The 22,269-nt window shown below is 43.8% G+C and overlaps 1 protein-coding gene across 5 annotated transcripts in view; it reads right to left on the reverse strand.

The window, feature by feature from the left end:
* The window catches only part of CLIP1 (CAP-Gly domain containing linker protein 1), a 125,480-nt gene that overhangs the window by 21,690 nt on the left and 81,521 nt on the right, over positions 1–22,269 (reverse strand). For 4 of the 5 annotated variants that reach the window (XM_082355815.1, XM_082355814.1, XM_082355812.1 and 1 more), the window contains 3 exons: positions 16,881–16,997; positions 14,654–14,760; positions 9,188–9,308 (listed from right to left, as the gene is read on the reverse strand). In XM_082355815.1, the coding sequence (XP_082211941.1) occupies positions 9,188–9,308; positions 14,654–14,760; positions 16,881–16,997 (345 nt within the window). Of the gene's footprint in view, positions 1–9,187; positions 9,309–14,653; positions 14,761–16,880; positions 16,998–18,176; positions 20,445–22,269 lie in introns of all 5 variants that reach the window. The other variant, XM_082355816.1, reaches the window with a different exon arrangement.

Here is a 22,269-nt window from a genome sequence, read left to right on the forward strand (position 1 = left end):
AGGGGGAAAAAAACCCCACAAAAACTATTGATATAAAGGATATCACGACAACTGCCTAAACAGGAATAGGGCCCATACATTAGATAATAGTGTTCAACTTCCTGAATTTGACAGCTGCACTGTGGTTAGGTAAAAACCAATCCTTAGCCTACATGAGCACTCTGTGTTTTATTTATTTATTTATTTAATTTTTAAATTTTATTTATTTATTTATTTATTTATGGCTGTGTTGGGTCTTCGTTTCTGTGTGAGGGCTTTCTCTAGTTGCGGCAAGCGGGGGCCACTCTTCATCGCGGTGCGCGGGCCTCTCACTATCGCGGCCTCTCTTGTTGCGGAGCATAAGCTCCAGACGCGCAGGCTCAGTAGTTGTGGCTCACGGGCCTAGTTGCTCCGTGGCATGTGGGATCTTCCCAGACCAGGGCTCGAACCCGTGTCCCCTGCATTGGCAGGCAGATTCTCAACCACTGCGCCACCAGGGAAGCCCTCTGTGTTTTATTTTTACAACGTTTTGCAAAGCTTGAAATGATTTCCAAATAAAAAGTTAAAATCACAACTCTGTTCCTCATCTGTGATTCCCTAAACTGTTAGCTTAGCTGTCTATTTACCTGGATTTAGTGCTCACCTCCAGTCCCTTTGCCAGGCTTCTCTTGAGCTAGTAAGTCCTGTATATTGAGTCATGTCTTGCTTGGCCAAATTTTATCAGTAAGTAAGCTACTTTCCAGAAGGACTCATAGATGCTATAGCTTCTAAGTTCTTTCAAGTTTGGAAACACCTGTCTTCTTACCTGAATAATAATTGCTTGGATATGATGCTCCTAATCATATCTTCTGTCCCTTAGAACTTTGGAAACAGTGCACTATGTTTTTTGGTTTTTTTTTTTCTGGTATTGAATGCAGCTGCAGTGGGCTATTTTTTCTCCTTTTTATAAGGAATCTGCTTTTTCTGCCTGGGGACCTGAAGAATTCTCTGTATATTTTCAGCAACGTTCATTAGGTCCCTGTCTGTTTCTGATGTATTTACCAGTTCTGATACGGTGTGGTTTTGGTCTTCAATTTGTTTCCTTAACTCTTTCCTCTCTCTGTTCAGCTTGTGTCATTTTATCATCTTCTCTTTGAACAGCTGTTTTATTTACATCACTTAAGCTTTTATATAACACAAAGCAATATTTTACTCTGGGTAATGTTTTCTCATGGCCTGAATCCCTCATCTCTCTTTGGATTCCTAGGTTCTTTTCTTCTTTCCTCTTTTGGTACAGTATGTAGTCAATTGTTCATCTTACCCTGGGCAGCTCTACCTAGACCTTCTATTTGCTCACATGTAATGTAAATGAAGTTTCCTTTATGCTCCTCCTACTTTATCTGAGACCTCCAAGCTACAACTGAAAAATCGGGCATTGCAGTCTATATATGTCTGTAGCCAGAGGGCCCTGGGGCGAGGGTGGGCAGAGTGCTGTTTGGGTGACTATACGATCTGCTGGAGCTCTGTCTCTGAGCTTTTCCCTTCAGTGTCCTGCATCTCATCTACTGCATCAGAAAAGAGGCCACTCTATTCCTGAAGGAGTGTGTGCTCAGCTTCAGCTCCAGGCAGATAGATACTACAAGTTGGCTCTTTCAACGTCTACTCTCACCTCCTCTGTTTCCTTCCCTTCCTGGAGGAATCCAGCCTCACTCGTGGTTGGAGGTGACACTATTACAGAGATCTGAATTGTCCTCTCCAAATGAAAAGATAAACGATGTAAAGAGGAGCCCTCTGCCTTTCCCCACTTGTCCTTCTGCCTGCTTCCTCCCGGAGAGTTTTGCAATGCCTGGGGGTGTAAGAGCCACTGAGATTGAGAGGATGAAAACTATCTGCTGAGGACAGCAGCAGAGCAGAGAGGGAGGGCAGGGTTCCCTGAGGACATCCTTGAGTGGCTGGACTCACGGGGACTACCTACCTGTGAACTTATCATCATTTGAGTTAAAACCCACCCATTCCCACCCACCCCTGTTTACTTAAGCCACCCTGTCGGCTAGACCAGCTACGGAAAATGACGACTAGCCGTTTTTCCTGCTCTGGTAGAGTGCTGGGTGGCAGAAGCAGCTCTGGCCTCAAAGATTTTTCCCTGACTGCCGACTCACTTCTTCAGGCTAATTTTCTCCAAACTGGGTTGGGCATGGGGATGGGGAGAATTAGAGGGAAATTTCTGGGGATTTTGCTATTTGTTTTCCTTTCTCTTACCACCGTGGACACAGTTTCAAACAGAGTCACACCACAATTTTGTTTCTTTTCTTGGTTGTCAGTTTCAATGTTTACAGCATGAACTTGATTGGCTTTGCTGGATTTTCCTGAAGGTGTTTTTAACAGTCGAAAAAGTGTGTTCATTTCACTAGGTATTGTGCGCGCGCGGGAGAGAGATTCTGTGATCCAGCTTCACTTGGCCCTACTCGCCCGGAAGTCACCCCACCCCAACTCCAGATTAAAATTTGATGGCCGATGATCACTACTTTTCCAAAATAAAATACGACAAGCTAAAAACAGCGTTTTCTTTCTAAACATTCAGGTCTGGGAACGTAGGCTTATTTAAAAGGCAGGCAATGATTCAAGGATCAATTTAGATGATAACCCCAGTTTTTTGTATACTGCATCTGTTATAACCTCTGTTAGGAAGAGGTGTTGATGAAATACAGTTACTGAGTCATCTCATATCTGTCCAGTTTCCATAAGCCAACTATGACCTCATTTTGCAAATAACCAGGGGAAAAACCAGCACTATTCCCATAGCGGCAGTTCAGTGTATCTGCAACCCTCACAGAGGAGAATACATATGAGGTTTGGGAATGATACATCAGACATTTCAAAAGTGACTCCCTAAGGTGACTGTTTCTATAGAAGAACTCACATCATTCTGATTATTTTTAGTATTCTCTATGAGAAGAAATAATGCTCTGCACGGTTTCCATTAAGCTTGACACCACGTGACCCTGCCCGAATTCACTGTACAGTCCACCATCCACACAGAGCAAACGTCCCGCTCGTGTGGTGATTGTCTTTTGGCAACCGCAGCTCTGCAACAGAGCCATGAAACTGGAAGTAAGTGGACGGGAAGAAAGCAGAAAGAGCAGTCACACAGTCTCCATATCGTATGCTGTAAAACGGGACCTGAGGGCCTGGCTAAAGATGAGATAGTCATTTCATCACCCGTTCATTCATTCACTCGTTAAACCTTCATGTCCTGCTCTAGGAGGCCCACTGTCTCCGAGCTGTGCGGGGAGAGAGCCTGAGTCGACCACACACCCGGCTCCGAGGGTCACGCGCAGAGAGCCGAGGAGACTGCGACCCGGACCGGGGAAGGAAGCGCCCAGCTGCAGATGAGAGGTGACAACAGGGCACGGGCCTCCAGCGGTGAGGGAAAAAGTGCACGAGTGGGGGAGGAGGAAGAGAGATGGACAAGCAGACAGGCACACGGCCAGGGACGGGGTGTGGCGGGAGATGCGGGAGACACGTGAGGTGTGGAGGAAGCCAGGGGAGGCGCGTCGGAACGCGGATGGTGGCGCGCACCGTCTACAGAGCGTGCAAGGAGCCGCGCGTGCGCAGCCGCAGGGAAGCCACCGCTCACGCCAGAGTCCTTGCCGGCGTGCGCTGGGGCGGCAGGAAGCCGACGGCACCGGACGGGGAAGGAAAGGGGAGTGAGAAATAAGGCAGAAGACAAACTTTAAAAGTTTGGAAGTAAAGATAAGCTGAGAAGATAGGGCTGCAAGTGTGAAGAGTGTGGCGAGATTTAGAAACGAGGATCCCGACCCGCGGAAGACCCGAAGGGGCGGTGAGACGCAGCGGCTCCAGGCAGGGGTGGAGGCTTCAGGAGGGACGGGTGGCCGTCTGAGTGGAGAAAGAGACTGAGACGCTTGAAGCAAACGGATACACGAAACGTGGTCTATCCCTTCAATAAAATGCGACTCAGCCACGACAAGGTATGAAGTTCTGACACAGGCTGCAACATGGATGAGCCTCGAAAACATTATCCTCCGTGAGAGAAGCCAGGCGCAACTGGACACGGACTGTATGACGCCATTTATGTGAAATATCCAGAATGAGCAAATCCACGGGGTAAAAAAAATAGATTAGTGGTTGCCAAGGGCTGGGAGGAGGGAGGAACGGGCAGTGGCTGCTTAAGTGGAGTTTCCTTCCCGGGTGATGACGATGTCGCAACTAGACAGAGGTGACGGTCGCACAACGCTGTGAATGTGCTAAGTGCCGCTGAATCGTACAATGTAAAATGGGTAAAACAGTACATTTTATGTTACGTGTATTTGAACACACACACAACACACACACACACACACACACATCCCCAAAACCAACCCAAAGCAGCATGAAACCAGTCAGGCCATCAGGAAGGAAACAGTGTGAGGGCAAACCGTCAATAGCAATTATAATGACAATCTTCAAAACCATCAGTCATAAGAAAAACTAAATTACGTGAGCTATTAGGTTGAACCCTATGAAATTGCAGAACCATAGCTACTTCGTATGTTCAATCTAATATAGCCTCTTTTAAAAGACGAGGCACTCTATGTGACATTTTATGAAGATTTCTGTCACAGGCGATGCCAGATAACTCCAACACTTCTGCTTCTCACAACCCTAACTGATGCTGGTTGTCACTCCCCTCCCCTCTCAAAATGAAAAACCCTACTGGGTAAAGGGGACTTAGAGAGGAAAGGAGAGTGTCTGATAGGGGCTCTGCTTCTGGCTTAGCCACCTCCACCCTGGAGGGCTGCCAGCGAGCAGGTAAGCCCCACGACTGTTCAAACACTTCCTCCCGGGGGACATGGCACCCGCTTGCCAATCACGGCAGACGAGGGTTTCTAAGAAAGCACAGAAGCTATCATCACTCCCCACCTTTGACCAACCAGTCCTGCTCACTGTTGGCCCTCTTAATTTCGGAACTGCTTCATCACCTTTTAAGGTGATAGAGAGAATGCTCTACAAAACCACTGTCACAGGGGAGCAGGGATTCTTTTATTTCAACAAATAATCTGACTTCCAAATGACAAACAGGAAATGAAATAGCCCTCTTCATGAAGATGGCTTCTCAAGGAAATCAAAATCCTTAGCCCACATTCCCAGTGAGAGTCTTAAGAGGCAGGATAGGATGTCCCTCGCACTCTAGTGGTTAAGACTCTGTGCTTCCAATGCAGGGGGCGTGGGTTCGATCCCTGGTCGGGGAACTAAGATCCCACATGCCACGCGGCGAGGCCAAAAAAAAAAAAAAAAAGATGCAGAACAGATTCTGGAATCTCGTGGGTTTTCTAAGCAAAATAAATATTTGAGGCAGAAAAAAAGTAACAGTAGAATTGAAAGTATATTTTTATAGTACTGTTTGACCCCACCTACCCCATTCCTAGCTCAGAGGGTTTTTTTTTTTTTAATTTTAATGATAATTATGAAGTACATAGAAATAAGTTTTATTCTCAGTAAGGGACAGGAGCAGGCAAACAGGCTTATGAGTTAGTCAGGCACGAGTTCTGATCTCGGCTCCTCCGCTGCCTAGCTCTGTGTCCTTGGTGAACCGCTTCATTTTTGAGCCTCAGCTTCCTTCCGTCCTACAAAATAACCTTACTGTCTCAGGTATGTGGTGATGATTCTGTGAAACAACGGCAGAGCAATCCGCTCAGTACACGGTCAGCGAGTGTGGTGCTGCTGAGCAAAGGGACTGGGATGGAACTCGGGTCCCGGGTCAGTGTTTGTCTGTCCCACGTCAATCTAGTCTCTACTGTCTTCACTTTATTATTTTTTAAAAATATTTATTTATTTACTTACTTACTTTGGCTGCGCCAAGTCTTAGCTGCGGCATGCAGGATCTAGTTCTCCAACCAGGGATCAAACCCGGGCCCCCTGCATTGGGAGCGTGGAGTCTTACCCACTGGACCACAGTCCTCCACTGTCTTCACTTTAGAATGAAACACTGACTATGTCTATAGTACTACAATTAAAATTCTTTTTTTTTTTTTTTTTTTAAATAGGGTTTCTGCCAAACTCTGTAGTATATTTCTGAACAAAGTTGATCAATAGTTTGGCTCAGGCTTCCCTGGTGGCGTAGTGGTTGGGAATCTGCCTGCTAATGCAGGGGACATGGGTTCGAGCCCTGGTCTGGGAAGATCCCACATGCCGCAGAGCAAATGGGCCCGTGAGCCACAACTACTGAGCCTGCGCATCTGGAGCCTGTGCTCCGCAACAAGAGAGGCCGCAATAATGAGAGGCCCGCACACCGCGATGAAGAGTGGCCCCCACTTGCTGCAACTAGAGAAAGCCCTCGCACAGAAACGAAGACCCAACACAGCCATAAATAAATAAATAAATAAATAAAACCCAAAAGTTAAAAAAAAAAACAAACCCCCAATTAAAAAAAAAAATAGTTTGGCTCAACTGTAGCAAGTAACAAAGTGGAAATTCGTGATTTTACATAAGTAAGCAGCACTCTAGACTCTTGGAGATTATGTAGTAAGAGTAATGAGAGCCAATGAATTAATCAGTCTTCTTCAGCCTAAGGCTGCTTCTAAGTTATTTTAAATGGGGGGATTCTCTCCACTCTTTTGAAATGTGTACACGTCAAGGGAAGCAGTATCTGCAGTCTTCCTTGGTGTTCACCATCGCTGTTCACAATCTCTGGCGTCGCAGCCTATCATGGTTTAGTTCACAGCTGCTTGCTTCTCTCTCCAGAGTAAAACACAGGGCCCTACAAAGGGCAAAACAACCCCTGCTTTTAAGGGAAGTCACTCCCCTGGTTGTTTCTTGCAGGTGCTGTTTTCTAACATTCTTCAAAGTCACTGAGCTTCAAATTTTTAGTCCCAAAACCTTTTCAAAAAGAAGGTAGTTCAAATACCAAGGCAAAAGAGAAAGGGCTGGAGGATGGAGAGGAACCCTGAAAACCTCTGTCCGAGGAATCGTGATGCTTCCCTCTTAGTCTTTCCGGTTCTGAGTGACAGAAACAAGAAATGTAATCAACAGTCCGGTTAAGGTCACAACGTAAGACAGGAGGCTGACCTCTGTGTGTTCTTCCCATTGGTGGATTCCACGCTCTCCTCCAAAGACGTTCAGTGAGACGAGATAAAAGGAGACCAGGGGCTTCCCTGGTGGCGCAGTGGTTGAGAATCTGCCTGCTAATGCAGGGGACACGGGTTCGAGCCCTGGTCTGGGAAGATCCCACATGCCACGGAGCAGCTGGGCCCGTGAGCCACAACTACTGAGCCTGCGCGTCTGGAGCCTGTGCCCCGCAACGGGAGGGGCCGCGATAGTGAAAGGCCCGCGCACCGCGATGAAGAGCGGTCCCCGCACCGCGATGAAGAGTGGCCCCCACTTGCCGTAACTAGAGAAAGCCCTTGCACGAACCGAAGACCCAACACAGCGAAAAATAAATAAATAAATAAATAAAGTAGCTATAAAAGGAGACCAACAGACTCGGCACTTGGCCAAGATCCTTCCCTTGCAAGTCCTTACAGACACACTGATGTCAGAGGTACCCACAGGGTTTCAGACGCTCTGGTTTGTGCCAGGAAGAAAAGAACCTCATCTGGTCAAAGGGCTTCTGTTTTCCATGAACCCCGCTTTCTCACATAGTGACCAAAGCAGAGTGCAGCAACCCTATTTACGTCAACCCCCTTTGATCCTTTTCCTGACCCAAATCAGAAAATGACACACATCTCCGCATGCTATTGGCTGAATGAGGTTGAGCACATTACTACCTTCTTTGGGCTTCCGCTTCCTCTTTTACAAGAGGGGGTAATGACAGTGCCATCTCATGGAACTATTGTGAAGATCGAGAGGACAGCTATCATGTATTTGTGCCTGTCACACAGTAAAATAAGAGCCACTGAATGTGAGCTACTATCACCAAGAGCATCATTGTTGGCCTGGAGTCTGGAGACATGGGCCATTTCTCCAGTGAAGTAAGGCAGCTGTGGAAAGCTCTAATGAAGACTTTCAAGTATGAAATCAACTCTCTGAAGAGCGCTTTCACTACAAATGGCACCACGTCAATGGACACTCAATCTACTCCATCCAAATGAGAATATTTGCAAAGGGGCTTCCCTGGTGGTGCAGTGGTTGAGAGTCTGCCTGCCAATGCAGGGGACATGGGTTCGAGCCCTGGTCTGGGAAGATCCCACATGCCGCGGAGCAACTGGGCCCGTGAGCCACAACTACTGAGCCGGCGCGTCTGGAGCCTGTGCTCCACAACAAGAGAGGCCACAACAGTGAGAGGCCCGCGCACCGCGATGAAGAGTGGCCCCCGCTCGCCGCAACTAGAGAAAGCCCTCGCACAGAAACGAAGACCTAACACACCCAAAAATCAATCAATCAATCAATAAATTTATAAAAAAATATATATATATTTGCAAAGTATGCTTGGGAAAAAAAATTTTTTTCCCCTTGACGTGCAAAGCAAGAAATAATGACCACACAGTAAAATTCTCTTAAAAATGTCATTTTTTGGAACTTCTGCTCTGAGGTCAGATGTGACTAACAGTCTAGCGTTTTGATTCAAGAATAAAAAGCAGAATACAGCATTCTTTAAAATCAGTTTTGCTTCAGTGTTTAATAAACTTGTCAGAAGCCTTTGTAATTTAAATACGGAAACAAGTGGGTTGTGGTTAGCTTATCGTTCATTCCAAGTGTAACACACGTTCCATACACCAATGCGCACAAGTGCACATGTACACACAGTTCCATTAGGAGGTGTTTAAACATTTTTTTTAATTTAAAGAAAAGCAGAGTCCTATTTAAAAACAGCTGCCAACCCTCACACCAAATCTGTATTCTTGGAACCTTTTTCTTAAAATTGATTTTCATGAAAGAAAAAAAAAAAATCGAGAAAAAAAAATTTGAAACCCAAGCAGTAGGGAAAAGATACTGTCCCTATCCATTTAAATGCATTGCCATAAGATCATCTGATAAAGATCTTATTTTCTACTTGCCTGCAAGTTCCCAGCGCTTTTTTTTTTTTTTTTAAAGGACCTGTCAACTCACTCCTACCCAAGTCCTACAGCAGCACGCTTGAAAACGAGGAGACATGTAACACAGGTGACTTGAAATCCCATTTGAACCACCCCACCACATCGAGCACGTTCTCTGAGGAGCCTCCGAGCGCCCTGCCCACAGCAGCAGACATCAGCGTGGCCGAGCTGGGAATGCCCACCCAACGCCCACTGACCTTTTGATGACTTGTGACTTCGTCCCTGCTTCTCCCCAGCTCCTCGGCAAGTTTCACGTTCTCCTCTTGCAGTGCTGAAAGCTGCTGGGACTTCTGAGCTGCTGCCTGCTTTAGGGTTTCTCTGCAAGGACAGTGAGTGCAGGGTTACCATAGAAACAAGACAGGCAAGGAAACTGTGGGAGACGACCAGCTTCACAGCACCAAGGAAAATATATCTGGGTCACGTGCCTGATAGGCTCTATAACAACAGAAGGCAGCGTTATCTACATGCAGGAGGGGCCAAATGGCTTTAACCTCTCAGGAGGAGGACTGCTGCTCGCATGTATTCCATTTTTTTTCAAACCTGATAAACACTACATCCACTCTCTCATCACCCACACTTACCCCACTTCTAAATACTCCCCATACAAAAAAGCAATGTCACTCTAAAATAAATGACAGATGAAATGGTCAGTATTCCCCTTATTTCCATTAGAAAATTATACTTAAACCTATCATGTTGATAAAGTGATTTACTTTGCTGCCACGGCACTGTTCTAACTGTACAAATCTGTAATTTGTTTTTTTTTTTTTTTCTGGCAGAAATGCATATCTGGTGGTTCCATTTGCCAGTATCTGTCAGAATCAAGTGCTGGCGGGAATCTGGGTATATTTTCAGGACAATTAGAGGTGAAATGCCCAAAAGAAATGCAGTTTTCTAATTACATAACAAGTGTTTTATTTTGATTGTATTCTTTCCATACTGCTAACCTGAAATTAAAAGAAGCAAATAAAAATACAGCTTGCTAACCATGTTATACCATGAATATCAGCATATAAAATGTGAACAGGGTAAGTGTATTTATTAAACATCTTCCCATTATTAAGCTTAATTGCAAATATACATCCCAAATTATCCTTTACACGTGGACATTGAAAACAGTTTATTTGATTGTTGAATTTTAGTTTTATACCATAGAAGGTTTTGATGCAATTATGAATTTTAAGTCTGTGCTGGCTATATTCCATTTAGTGAGCTGTCATACGTGGCTGAATTCTGAATCAAGTCATCTGGGTATGAATCCATCTGCTGATGCATGAACACATCTATTTTTAACTTCAGTTGTCTAATGGGTGGCAGTGCTTGGCATCTTCAGTTTTCCTGATTTTTAATTCTCCACGTACCTATAACATACCTACGGGGCCGACCTCATGAAGATATAGGGGAAGATGTCTACACAAAAATCCTCCCAGCACATTAAATTTGTCATTTTATAGAGATGTTTATTTAGCAAGTGAAGAAAAACTGAGAAGGAATTTTAGCTTCAGGTAATTAGTCATTCAAAAGCTGGGAGGCTTGATTTTAATTATGGATCAAAACACACACACACACACACACACACACACACACACACACACACACACACATACACACACGCGCACTACAGGTAAAGTTCATCTTCTGGCCAAAGTCCACCAGCTCTTGACAAATCAGAAGATTTACTTATGATGAAATCATCATAAGCCAAACCTTTTATTCCCAAGTGGTCACCACCTTCATTAGGGGCTATTTGGTTTCAGCATTTGTGTGGCCTGTCAGAGATAAGTTCAAGATCCTGTTCTTTCTCTTTTAAAGATTTTCATCCTTTCAAATTTTTTAAATCCTTGGTTGTTATTAAGAGCCCACAGTAAAGAAAATTAAAATAAGGAGTCAAAGAAATATCAAGATGACCTAAGATTTATAAAAATGATACTTGTTCAATGTTTTAAAACCTGCAAAATGATTTCATGTACATTTAATCCTCAAAGCCCAAGGAAGCTAATGTTATTATTTATATTTTAAAGATGACAAAATTGAAGCTCAGGTAAGTGAAAAGATTTGCCCCAAATCAAGTAAGTTGTGGAACCAAGAGAACTGGAGTTAAAACTGGCAGACAGACCTCAGTTGTGATTTGAATATAGAAACACCTCTTTCAATTTTTCTTTAGACCAGAGGGGATATGTACATTTCACAGAAGAATGAGGCTCTAACAGCCCAACTTCTGGACATACTCTAAGGAATAATTCCAAAAATACCTACAAATATAATTCTCACAATTTTTAAAGATACTTTTCTTTCTACATTATAAGATAGATGTCTTGCAACAGAAAAGGAGACTGTCGCAGTTTTAAAACTGAGAGGCAAACATTGCTAATATTGACTTGCAGACATTCTACTTAGGAATCTATCATAAACCTATTAATTACCATGCTAAATATATTCTAGATTTATTACTGTGCCAGGTGAGTAATTAAAGGCAAAAATTAGATGGCTTATATCGTTTTCCCTGAGAGTCAAAAATTACACACCAGAGAGAAACCATTTTATTTTCTCTCTCCAACTAAAAATAGGAGCTGGCTCACCAAAATCAAGTTTTCCTAAAACCAGTTGAGTAAGTGACATAGAGGAAAATGAACATTTAGTTGCAAATGCTGGGATTCCAGGGCAGAGGGCAAGTTTCTGTAGGAGGTGGCTCCCGTTAGAACTCCTGGGTCTGCATAGGTGTCCTGGCAGGTGAAGAGAAATACCTGAAAAGCTCTAGAGGCCATGAAGATCCCAGGTACGTGCTAAACCTCGAAAAACAAACAGCTGCTCCTTCCCTAGCTCGGAGCACCGGGGAACAAGACTAAGGAACAGTAAAAGGACTGCTTTTTTCTTTTTAAGAAGCACTGTTCTCATGACACAGTACATTTATATCAGCTGGTCCCTGAAATGCGGCCAAGTCTCAGGCAGGGAACAATGAGTCACTGGGGGCGGGGGGCGCTTTCAACCCACTCCTCACACCTCCCTCCAGCAGCTTCCCACGTATGTCACCGCTGTGTCTCCCACTGCCCCTCCGTCCTGCTAAGAGTCCCGGCCTTGACCGGCCAAGTTACTGGCACAAGGCACGATTCTCGCAGCCCTGCTGGGCCAGGACAATCAGAAGCAGCACAGGCCCTGTCTGCCCTGTGGTCTGGCTTCCCCTGGCCTGAACTCCCCGCTCAGGGATCAGAGACCCGGGAACTGGGCCCGGGGAGAAAGGCGCAGGTGAGGTGGACGGCAGCGCGGCCCACAGGCTTTTGCTCCCGCTCCCTTGCGGCCGCGGGCCCGAGGTTGAGCTTTCCTTATTCAATGGGGTCGTTCAAAGAAGGGCACGCAGAAAGAGCTTCCCTCTCGGCAGGGGTGAAACCACCCCACACGGAGTGGGGTGGGGGACATGACAGAGAGACTGAGTGAGGAGGGTGACACTTAACGCTAGACCAGTGCGACGACCCTTACAGGAGACGCCCAGATAGCCCTGCAGGAGACAGGAATTCCACCTCTCAGCTGGGTCCCCTCTGGTCCCACCCCTCCTCTACCCAGCACGGCCCAGAGAGCTCAGAGTGGGGTGATGGCAGAGGGGGCGTGGTGAGGGTATCTTCTCCCGACGCTCAGATCCTCCCTCACCAGCTGCCTTTGTGACGCAGATGATGGGCTCCAGACACTCAGGTGAGCAGAGCTACTGTGTCACCGGGGAGCGGGGGGGACCCTGAACTGTAGCTGAACCCATCCTCTCTGAACTGATTTGAATTCGTTTTTCCTGTCACAGTGACCGTTTCTATTTGTGCCCTTTGCCTTCGGCAGACCAGGAGATTCAAGCCTCTCCTGGTGGCCGGTCACCACAACTGTGCACGTACACATCGGTGTAAAAGGAACCATTGGGAGCTGTTTAAACACCACCCAGAGAAACATCACTAAAACCAAGACTGACAAAAGGATCCACCATCAATGTTGTGAGCTGTCCATCCCCTCAGATGAGCAGCTCAGATGAGATCATTTCTAGGAGGATTTTAAGAACTCTCAGAAGAACTAGACATAGTATACTAATTTAATCCGAGCTTGATCAACACATAGTATTGAGGATGGTGACTTGGGAACAGCAGTTTGGAACTGGTGCTTTTGTTTGTGTTTGAATCTCATCTATTCGTTTGATCAAAACTGGAAATAAATAATACAAACCCTCGGAGGGCAGGGTCCACATGCAATTCACCTTTGTATCCTTCCTAGCTTAACTGTACCTAGAACAAAGGACATACTCAAATGTTCACCAGATTAGTTGGCTTTGAATTTTAGGTTCACATGGCTGATACAGTATAGTTCTCAGAACAGATAAGCAAAATGAAATCTACTCTGTAACTGTCACTTACAATGCCAGATAAATAACCACCTGCAATGATTATAAGAACCAAACTCGAAAGGTGGTATTGACAAAGGAAACATGGGCAGCCTGTCTGCCTGAAATCTAGGCAGCAGACTGATGGGTGAACCTTGATTGGAAAGAGTCTCCCAAAATTCTGCTCTTTTAATTGCCACGCCAGAAGATTAGATTACTCTTAAAATCAAGACTACTGACAATCTCAAAAGTGCATGCTTTTTTTTTTTTCCCTATAGAAAGAGTTTTGAGGGATTGATTCACAGAGGGTCTGATGTTTCCTAATGTTGAGATTAGCTACCATGTAAGCATACTACTTTAAAAAGCTCTGGGCGGGCTTCCCTGGTGGCACAGTGGTTGAGAATCCGCCTGCCAATGCAGGGGACACGGGTTCGAGCCCTGGTCTGGGAGGATCCCACATGCCGCGGAGTGGCTGGGCCCATGAGCCACAATTGCTGAGCCTGCGCGTCTGGAGCCTGTGCTCCACAACAAGAGAGGCCGCGATGGTGAGAGGCCCATGCACAGCGATGAAGAGTGGCCCCCGCTCTCCGCAACTGGAGAAAGCCCTCACACAGAAACGAAGACCCAACACAGCCAAAAATTAAATTAATTAATTAATTAATTTAAAAAAAAAAAAAAAAAAAAAAAAGCTCTGGGCTTCCCTGGTGGCGCAGTGGTTGAGAATCTGCCTGCCAATGCAGGGGACACAGGTTTGAGCCCTGGTCTGGGAAGATCCCACATGCCGCGGAGCAACTAGGCCCGTGCGCCACAACTACTGAGCGTGTGCGTCTGGAGCCTGTGCTCCGCAACAAGAGAGGCCACGACAGTGAGAGGCCCGCGCACCGCGATGAAGAGTGGCCTCCGCTTGCCACAACTAGAGAAAGCCCTCGCACAGAAACGAAGACCCAACACAGCCAAAAATAAAATAAATAAATAAATTAATTAAAATACTTATTAAAAAAATAAAAAATTTAAAAAGCTCTGATTCCCCTTGGATTTTCATAAGGCTTTACCAAGTCACATTTGAATTCCAGCTGTCCTAACTCATCAGCCAGCACACATTTCATTTTGATCCTGTAACTTAGCTATAGTTCTGACTTCACAGTGTAACGTTACAGGGGTGACTTCTCGGGTTTGCAACAGCGTTCGGGGGGCAGGAGGGAGACTATTACTTTTGACTATGTACTTGTCAAGTATTCTAAAAATAATTGGCATTGTTTTCCCTTTTGCAATTTTAAATTAGTGCCATAATTTCTCTCAAAGGAGGTAAACTTACATTTCTTTCTTGAATTCTTCCATTTTTTGGTTCTCTACAGTCAGAAGTTCTTTTGATTTGTTCAGCTCTTCCATATTTTTCAAGTTGTTTTCTTTAAGTGTATCCAACTTAAACACCAAGAGAAAAAAACTTGATGAAATTATTTCATTTTCCAATCACATGATTGGATAGACAAATCATTCATGAAAAGGTGCATTAGAAAAGTGAAATTAGTCATTTGCAAAACAAACAAACAAAAAGATCACCTGGGTGAAGAGATTATAAATGATCAAGTCTATTATAAACAGCAACCTCCCCCTTACTTTAGTCAGACATGTCCTGTACACCTGGCCAAAATGTCAAACTAAATTGCTACATAAATTAAAGCAAAAGTTTTCTTTCACCTTGTATACAATTCTCAAAATTTATCATTGAACTTGCTATTCATGTATAATCCATCTTAAAAAAAAACAAAAAGAAATTGCAAAGGCATGCCATCAGCAAGGATTAACTCTCTGGAATGAAAATAAACCACTTTCTTCCCCAAAGACTAGTCATTTAGGATAAGATATTTTTCAATGTCAGTACCAAACTTCTATGGTCCTCATTATAAAAATTATTGGGATATTTGTAGATGGGAAAAGATTTAGTTATTCATCTCAACTTCAATCTGAAAAGGAAAAGGTCATGTAGTGAGACTGAAAACCACTCACTCACATTCAGCCCCATCACCTGCCCATGGGGGACACAGCCAGCCTAGGTCCTGGCCCCTGGTGGGAAAGCCAGACACATTACTAGAATGAGTGGGGATGTGACCGACCACAAGCTCTGGCAGGTGGCTGGAGTTCGAGGTGTGCATCCCCCAAGGATGGGGAGCTCTTCACGGGTGATCCATTACACAGGGTGTGCTTCTGGCGCCTTGCTGGCTTTCTAGGACGTGTATCGTTATCTCTACAGCCAAAGGTGCTTCTGTCCTGTCACCTGCTACCAGTCAGGAGCCCTAGAAAGTGTCTTGCTAGTTTCAACACCACCATCTCCCTTTTAATGCCCCCTAACATTCCAGATTCATGGAATGTTCAGTGGGTCCAAAAACTGATTCCTCCAGTCTGTATTCTGGCTGTAACAAGACACCAAGGGGTATGGTTTAGAAGCACACAATTCTCCCTGAATCTATCTTCAAAGGTTAGAGACATTCCCTAAAATCTTCTCATTTACTTTACTTTCTAATTTTGGTTATCACCTATTATTTTTGATGCTTTTATATTTTCAGCTGATGTCCTCTTCTGTTAGGACTGTCAATTCCTAAACGCACTCTTTTCTTTTTTTTTTTTAATTTTTATTTATTTATTTTTCTTTTTTTATACAGCAGGTTCTTATTAGTCATCAATTTTATAAACATACTCTTTTCTATGTCAAGTTTTATTTACCCTATAATTATCTCAAAATGTTCATGTCTTTATGGATTTCAATCATTGACCTTCCATCATGAGAAGGTCTGATCTTTATAGCAGCTATTCAATGCGGCTCTCCGGATTTTCCCTGGCTTTAATTTCTTAACCTCTTACCTGACTATCGCTTTAAAAAGCATTTCAAGTTCTACAAAACTTCACATAACTATTTCGGCGAAGCAATCTGCTTGAGATTTATGTAACAGCTTTCCAAAGAAAGAAAGGGTTGGTATGAGCTGGGGGTGGGGGGACTGGGAATCAAAGGAAGGTGCAAGAATAAGAAATGCTACTTCTGGACAGAATCAAAATTATCTTGAGGCCGCAAATCTATCCAAGACCCAGAAGTGACTGATTCAAAATGAGACAAAAGGGAACCAGTACTGAATTAGGCCAAGAAAAAGGCCTATGTCAAACTCAGGGCTGCGGGATGGAATTCAGTGGCTCAAAGTTGGGAGAAAGTTGAGAAAAAAAAGCATATGTGATTTAAGATAAAAAAATACAAAAGCTAGAGAATGTTATCGGTACCTCCTCTCATTAGTTCTATCACTGAACAATTATCACAGAAAGCCACGCTGTTAGGGTTTTCCCCTCCTTTTTTAAAGGTTGATCCTACTAAATAAGTAATGAAGTAATACACTTTATTTAATATTATCATCCCGGTGTACGTTCGACTCCACTAACATAGATCCAACCTGTGTAAGGCCACACTTCAAAAAATAAACAATCCTGAGTTAGTGATCAAACACTCCATGAAGTCGGTAAGCTGTCCTTTGTACAAAAAGCCATTTAAATCTGATTACTTCGTTCTGCAGTTTTTCATTTGTTTGCTTGGAATCCTCCAAGGAGGCCAGAGTTTCTGTCTTCTCTTTGGTCATCTGTTCCATTATCTGCATGGCATCTTCTGTTGTTTGAGCAGCCTAAATACGAGAAAGCACTGTGAGAAATGAGGGCACCCCTCACCAACCCGCGGAGGTGACTAACGCTCAGGCCATAGGGCTCAGGGTCTGTGTGGTGAAGGGAATCACACAGAGACGGCGAGCCAATCACTGATCCCATGCCGAAGCAGACAGACCAAGACATCAAAGGTCTTTACTCCGAAGCAGAACAAAGTTATAGACCCTTTTTGTGCCATTTTTTCAACAGGCTAACTGTAATATGCAATTTGTGTTTTTTCAGACCCCTCTAAACCTACATTTTCTAAGTTCCAAGTTCCACTAACAACAGTGCTCACTATTCTGACTTACGTTTGAGGGAAATGCTTAGCAATAATACAGAGTAACATCCTTATGTGGCCGAATTTTCTCTTCATCATATTTATTGTTAAAAATTTAAAATACTATTCTTGCTATCTCAAATTCGGGGAATTCGGGGAATTCCAAGATCACTTGGAATTTAGGTTGGGAACTTCTCAAATAAAAATAAAAATTATTTGGGCAATTACAGTGTAAGGCTCAAGCGTTTAATGAGAAGCACTGAATGACAAAGTCGATGAGAAGCTGTAGGTAATGAACATAAGCATGGCTGTGAATAAAAAAGATAACATGCATATGGAAACAAATCCTTAGCTGATAAGATATTGAAAAAAATCACCTAAGTGAATTAAAATCTTTTTAGGCACTTGCTTATTACAATTTCATGTGGTCTAATAAAATTTATGGGAATTCTGCCTTTATACCTTCCCTGTTACCAACTGTGGAGATTTCCCTGGAATCTTCCAATTCCAAATGAATAGACACAATGAAACAATTAAAAGTCACATAGAAGATACTTTGTTTTAACATGTGCCCATTTTACTATTGTTCTTAAGCCTTTAAGAACCACGGTTGCCTTTTTCACAAAAAAATTCTCCCTATGTTAAAAAAATCTATCCTTTTTATTCACAGTTTGCAATTTTTTCTAATGGAGAGGGACAACTGCTATTAGACATTTAGTAAAGAGTTGCCCTTTCAGGTGGTGACAAAGAGCTTGAGATATCTAAGCCAGTGATTAAATGGGGTGGGTCTCCTTCTTCGGAAACAAAGACAAATCCCTCAGCCACTGCAGGGTTAGTGCACAGGGTTAGGCCAGGTGCTCAGCACTTGAACCTCCCACTTTACCGTAAAGGACTGCAGAGTCTCGAGCTCTCTAATTTTAAGAGTGAGCTTGCTCTTGTCTTTCCTCAAAATACGGTTTTCATTTTGAGATTCTAGCAGGTTGACTGAGATATGGCTGTTGGTTTTGGCCAACTGGCTGATCTCTTTCTGAAGGATGAAGTAGCTTTCGGCCAGCTTCTCCTTCTCTTTCAGGAGCTCGTCCTTCTTCAGCATCAGCTCTCTGTTCTCAGCCAGGAGGTTCTTGTTGTCCTGCATCACCCTGGCCCGCTCGGCCAGGGTCACCTCGTGGTTCAGCCGCAGGTCATCCAGCATCTTGGTGAGGCAGCTGTGCAGCTCCTGCAGTTCCAGCTTGGATTTGGACAAGGCAGCAAAATCGCTCTTCAGAGTCTCTATGCTGGCGGCCAGCTGAGCCGTCTCTGCGCTCAAGAGTTCCTTCTCCTTAACAATCTCCGCCACTTTCTGCTCTGAGTTGGCCTTGTCTTGGATTAGCACAAAGTTCTCGGACTGGAGCTCCCTGGTGCACACCCTCAGCTCCCCCACCTCCCGCTCCAGGAGAACCACTCTCCCGTGGAGTTGGCTGTTTTCACACAAGGATGACTCTTTGTCCTGGGTCCTGGCTTCTTTCTCCAGGACTAGGGACTGCTGCATCATGTGGATCTTCTCATTTAACTTCTGACACTCTTCTTGCAGGTTCAACCCATCCTTCAGCAAGATGTTCTTTTCGGAACAGCAAGCCTTGAGTTCAGCGTTCAAACTCTCCTTTGCTTGCAGTACGTTAGCGTGTTCTTTCTCTAGAGTCTTTTTGGCATTTTGAGCCTCTTTCAGCATCAAAGCGAGATCACGCCTGGTGGCTGCGAGTTCTTGGTTTTCCTTTTTTCTCTCTTGAAGCTCTTTCTTCAGGGCATCGAGATTACTGAGCAGTTTCATCTTCTCGTGCACAATGATTCTTCTGTTTGCAGACTCTTGATCGTATTTCTTTTTAAGGTCTTCTATGGCTTTGATGGAATTCTCCCTTTCTGCAAGTAAATCTGTATTTTGCATTTCCAGTACAGATTTTTCTTTCAAGAGACTATCCTGCTGCTTTTTGAGCTTAGTGATTTTCTGACAAACCATCTCCTTCTCAGAAGTTAGGTAAGTGATCTTCTCGTTCAGGTTCATCTCGATGTGGGCAGCCTCTTCCGAGCATTTGTTGAGTTTTTCAGTGATGAGCCTATTTTCATTTAGAAGTTCTTCTTTTTTGGCCAAGAGCCTTCTCTCAGACGAGGCCAGGGTTTCTCTTTCACGCAGAAGCTGGACGCGCTCGGAGTCTGTGATCTCCCGACTGGTCTTCATTTCTTCCAGCAGCGTGGTGAGGCTTGTGTTTGTGGCCTGAAGTTGCAGAGTCTCCAGCTCGGCCTCCCTCAGAGCCTGGCTGGCCTCCTGCAGCTGCGCGCGGAGCCCACTGGCTTCCGTGCTGAGCAGATGTTTGACCTGGAGGGCAGCCTCCAGGCTGGCATTCAGCTTTTCCTGATCTTGAAGCAGCATGTCCTTCTCAAACTGCAGATCTTTGCTGTTTCGGAGGAGATGGTCTCTTTCGATCTTTAAGGCTATGCACATGTTATCAAGACCTGACTGTTTCTCCAAAGCTGACTTTTTCTCAGTTGTGAGATTTTCCATCTCCTGCACCAAGCTTTTCTGATCTTTGACTAGCTCCTCATAGGAGCTCTGAAGCTTCTGAATAATTTCATCTTTATCTTCAGCCAACGCAAGGTTTTCAGTTACAAGCTTCTTGATATGATCCTCCAGGTGATCTTTTTCTTCCAGATTCTTCTTAGACTCAGCCATCAAAATATCTTGGCTGAACTGGAGTTCCTCTGTGAGTGCCTGCAAGCTTGCTTTGGAAGCCTGCAAAGACTCATTTTCCATATTTATCTTCAAGAGTTCTTCCTGTGCGTTATTGATTTCTTTAAGTAATTTCTCTCTCTCAACAGCCAAAGCTGCTTTATTGAGCTGCTCCTGCTGATAAAGCTTTTCAGCATCTTGCTTTTCTTCTAAGACTTTCTCCTTTTCTAAATTAAGAGTTTCGTTTACTGACCATAGCTTCTGTTGGTCTTCCTGAAGTAAAGTTATTTTGGCCTCCACCTCTACAAGCTTTGACAAAAGTGAGCCTTTTTCTAACTTTAAAGCATTTCCCTCCTGTGCAAGAAGCTGCTTCTCTGATTTCAGACCCCTCAGCTCTTCTGACATTAGTTCAATTTCTTTTTTGGCTGATGTTAATAAGTAAGTTAGCGACTACAGAAACAAAAGATGGAAAGAATGGAAACAAAATGAAATCAAGGAGACAAATGCAAGCTCGAATAACTTAATGTAACCTAAACCATAAAAGTTAAAAAAATTTTTACAATAAATGTCATAGAAACTATCTGGATAACAGGGGAAAGAAACTCGATGAACAGAGGCCATAAAAGGATAATGCAAAGCAAGTTTAGCTTTGCAAAGTGCTGATATATCTATTGGTTTATCTTTGAAACAACTTTTGAAGTATTCCTGATAGACACCTAGAAGATACAAACAGTAGTTTGACTTTGATGTCAGGGCATGAAATTCTTTCCTGCCATTCCAATTATCCAATTGTTTCTATTGTAGAAGGGATTCATAGAATTTTTTAAAACACAATCTAAAGAACTACAAAAAGTGAGTATACTTTAACCAAAAAAGAGGAGGAAGAGCAAGGTATTATAAACTGTTGCTTTTCAAACTAAATGAAGAGCCTTACTTACTAAAGGACCTGGCCTGAGACTGATTTAGCTTCAATATTACATATAACTTAGTAAAAATACAGACTAATTTTCTAGTCTTTGGCAACCAAAATAAATGGGCTTTAAACAAGTGTATTGGTTTATAAAGTAAATTGACCACAATGTCTCTACCAGCGCTGTCCAGAACTTTCCGCAATGATACAAATGGACTTTATCTGCGCTGTCCATTGTGGTAGCCACTAACCACACGTGCAGTGCTCGCGACTGAGAGGATGAATTTATAACTTGAACTAATTTAGATTTAAATGGCCACACGTAGCTAGTGGCTACTGTACTGGACGGCACAGCTATAGTTCACTGGCTCTTAAACTAGGGAACATGGGAGCACTGTGGGCTCCACGAATCTCCTGAGGTTTCATCTAAAACTGGTTGAGTGCATATATCAGCTTTCCTGGGGAAAATATCTTAAGGTTTCATCAGATTCTCAAAAGAGTCTGTTGAGCCCCTGCTGTTGACAACATTGAGATTCACGGAAATCGGAGATGCAGACAACTCTGGAGGGGGAACAACCCTGGCATTTTAACCAAATGATCCTTATAAAAACAACAACAACAACAACAAACACAATTAATGAGCCTTCACACAAACCACTAGAATGCTGTGGTTTGGGCAGGCTGCAACATTTTAAGGGAAACACTAAAAAACTAGAGTCTGTCCAGATAAAGGGAACCACAAAGACAAAAACTCTGGAAATGATATCCAGTTGTTAAATGGTTCATAAACCTGGAGACACATCGCAGGGAAAAGAGAAAGCTTTGATGGACAGCATGTAGAAGAAAGAAAATTTAGGCATCTTATACATGACATGTATTACATGTCATGCTACACTTAATTTTATAAGTTTTAAATGGGCTCTGTTTCAAGTCCTATGTATGCTCTTTTCTATTTTCTGTCTACTAAACTCATATATATATATATAAACATTTCTCTGACACATTAAAAATAATTAAAGACAAGTATTTGCTTTTCTTTGAGCAATTTAGATGGGAGTTAGGAGGGTTGAACTTCATTACGTTACCAGAGTCAAAAAACATATTGGGACACTGATACGATCCTGACACCATACAATGAAAATCAGTGTATCAAGTTCTACTCTACTTAGCAGTAGGATGTTTTCTCACAGCCCTTAAATCTAGCTTCCTTGCTGATGAGCTCGTAGTGCCTTCCTGGGGACATGCGAGAGCCCTCTCTAGAGCTCTCCCTTCTACTTTATCCTCTAAGAGCTCTGTTCCTCCAACCAGGCTCCATTCCCTGCCCACCTGCCTCACGTGGCCTCTGCCTCTTGCTTTTCTGCAAGA

This window comes from Balaenoptera borealis, assembly GCF_965194805.1.
Source record: "Balaenoptera borealis genome assembly, chromosome: 14".
In the NCBI taxonomy this organism is placed as follows: domain Eukaryota; kingdom Metazoa; phylum Chordata; class Mammalia; order Artiodactyla; family Balaenopteridae; genus Balaenoptera; species Balaenoptera borealis.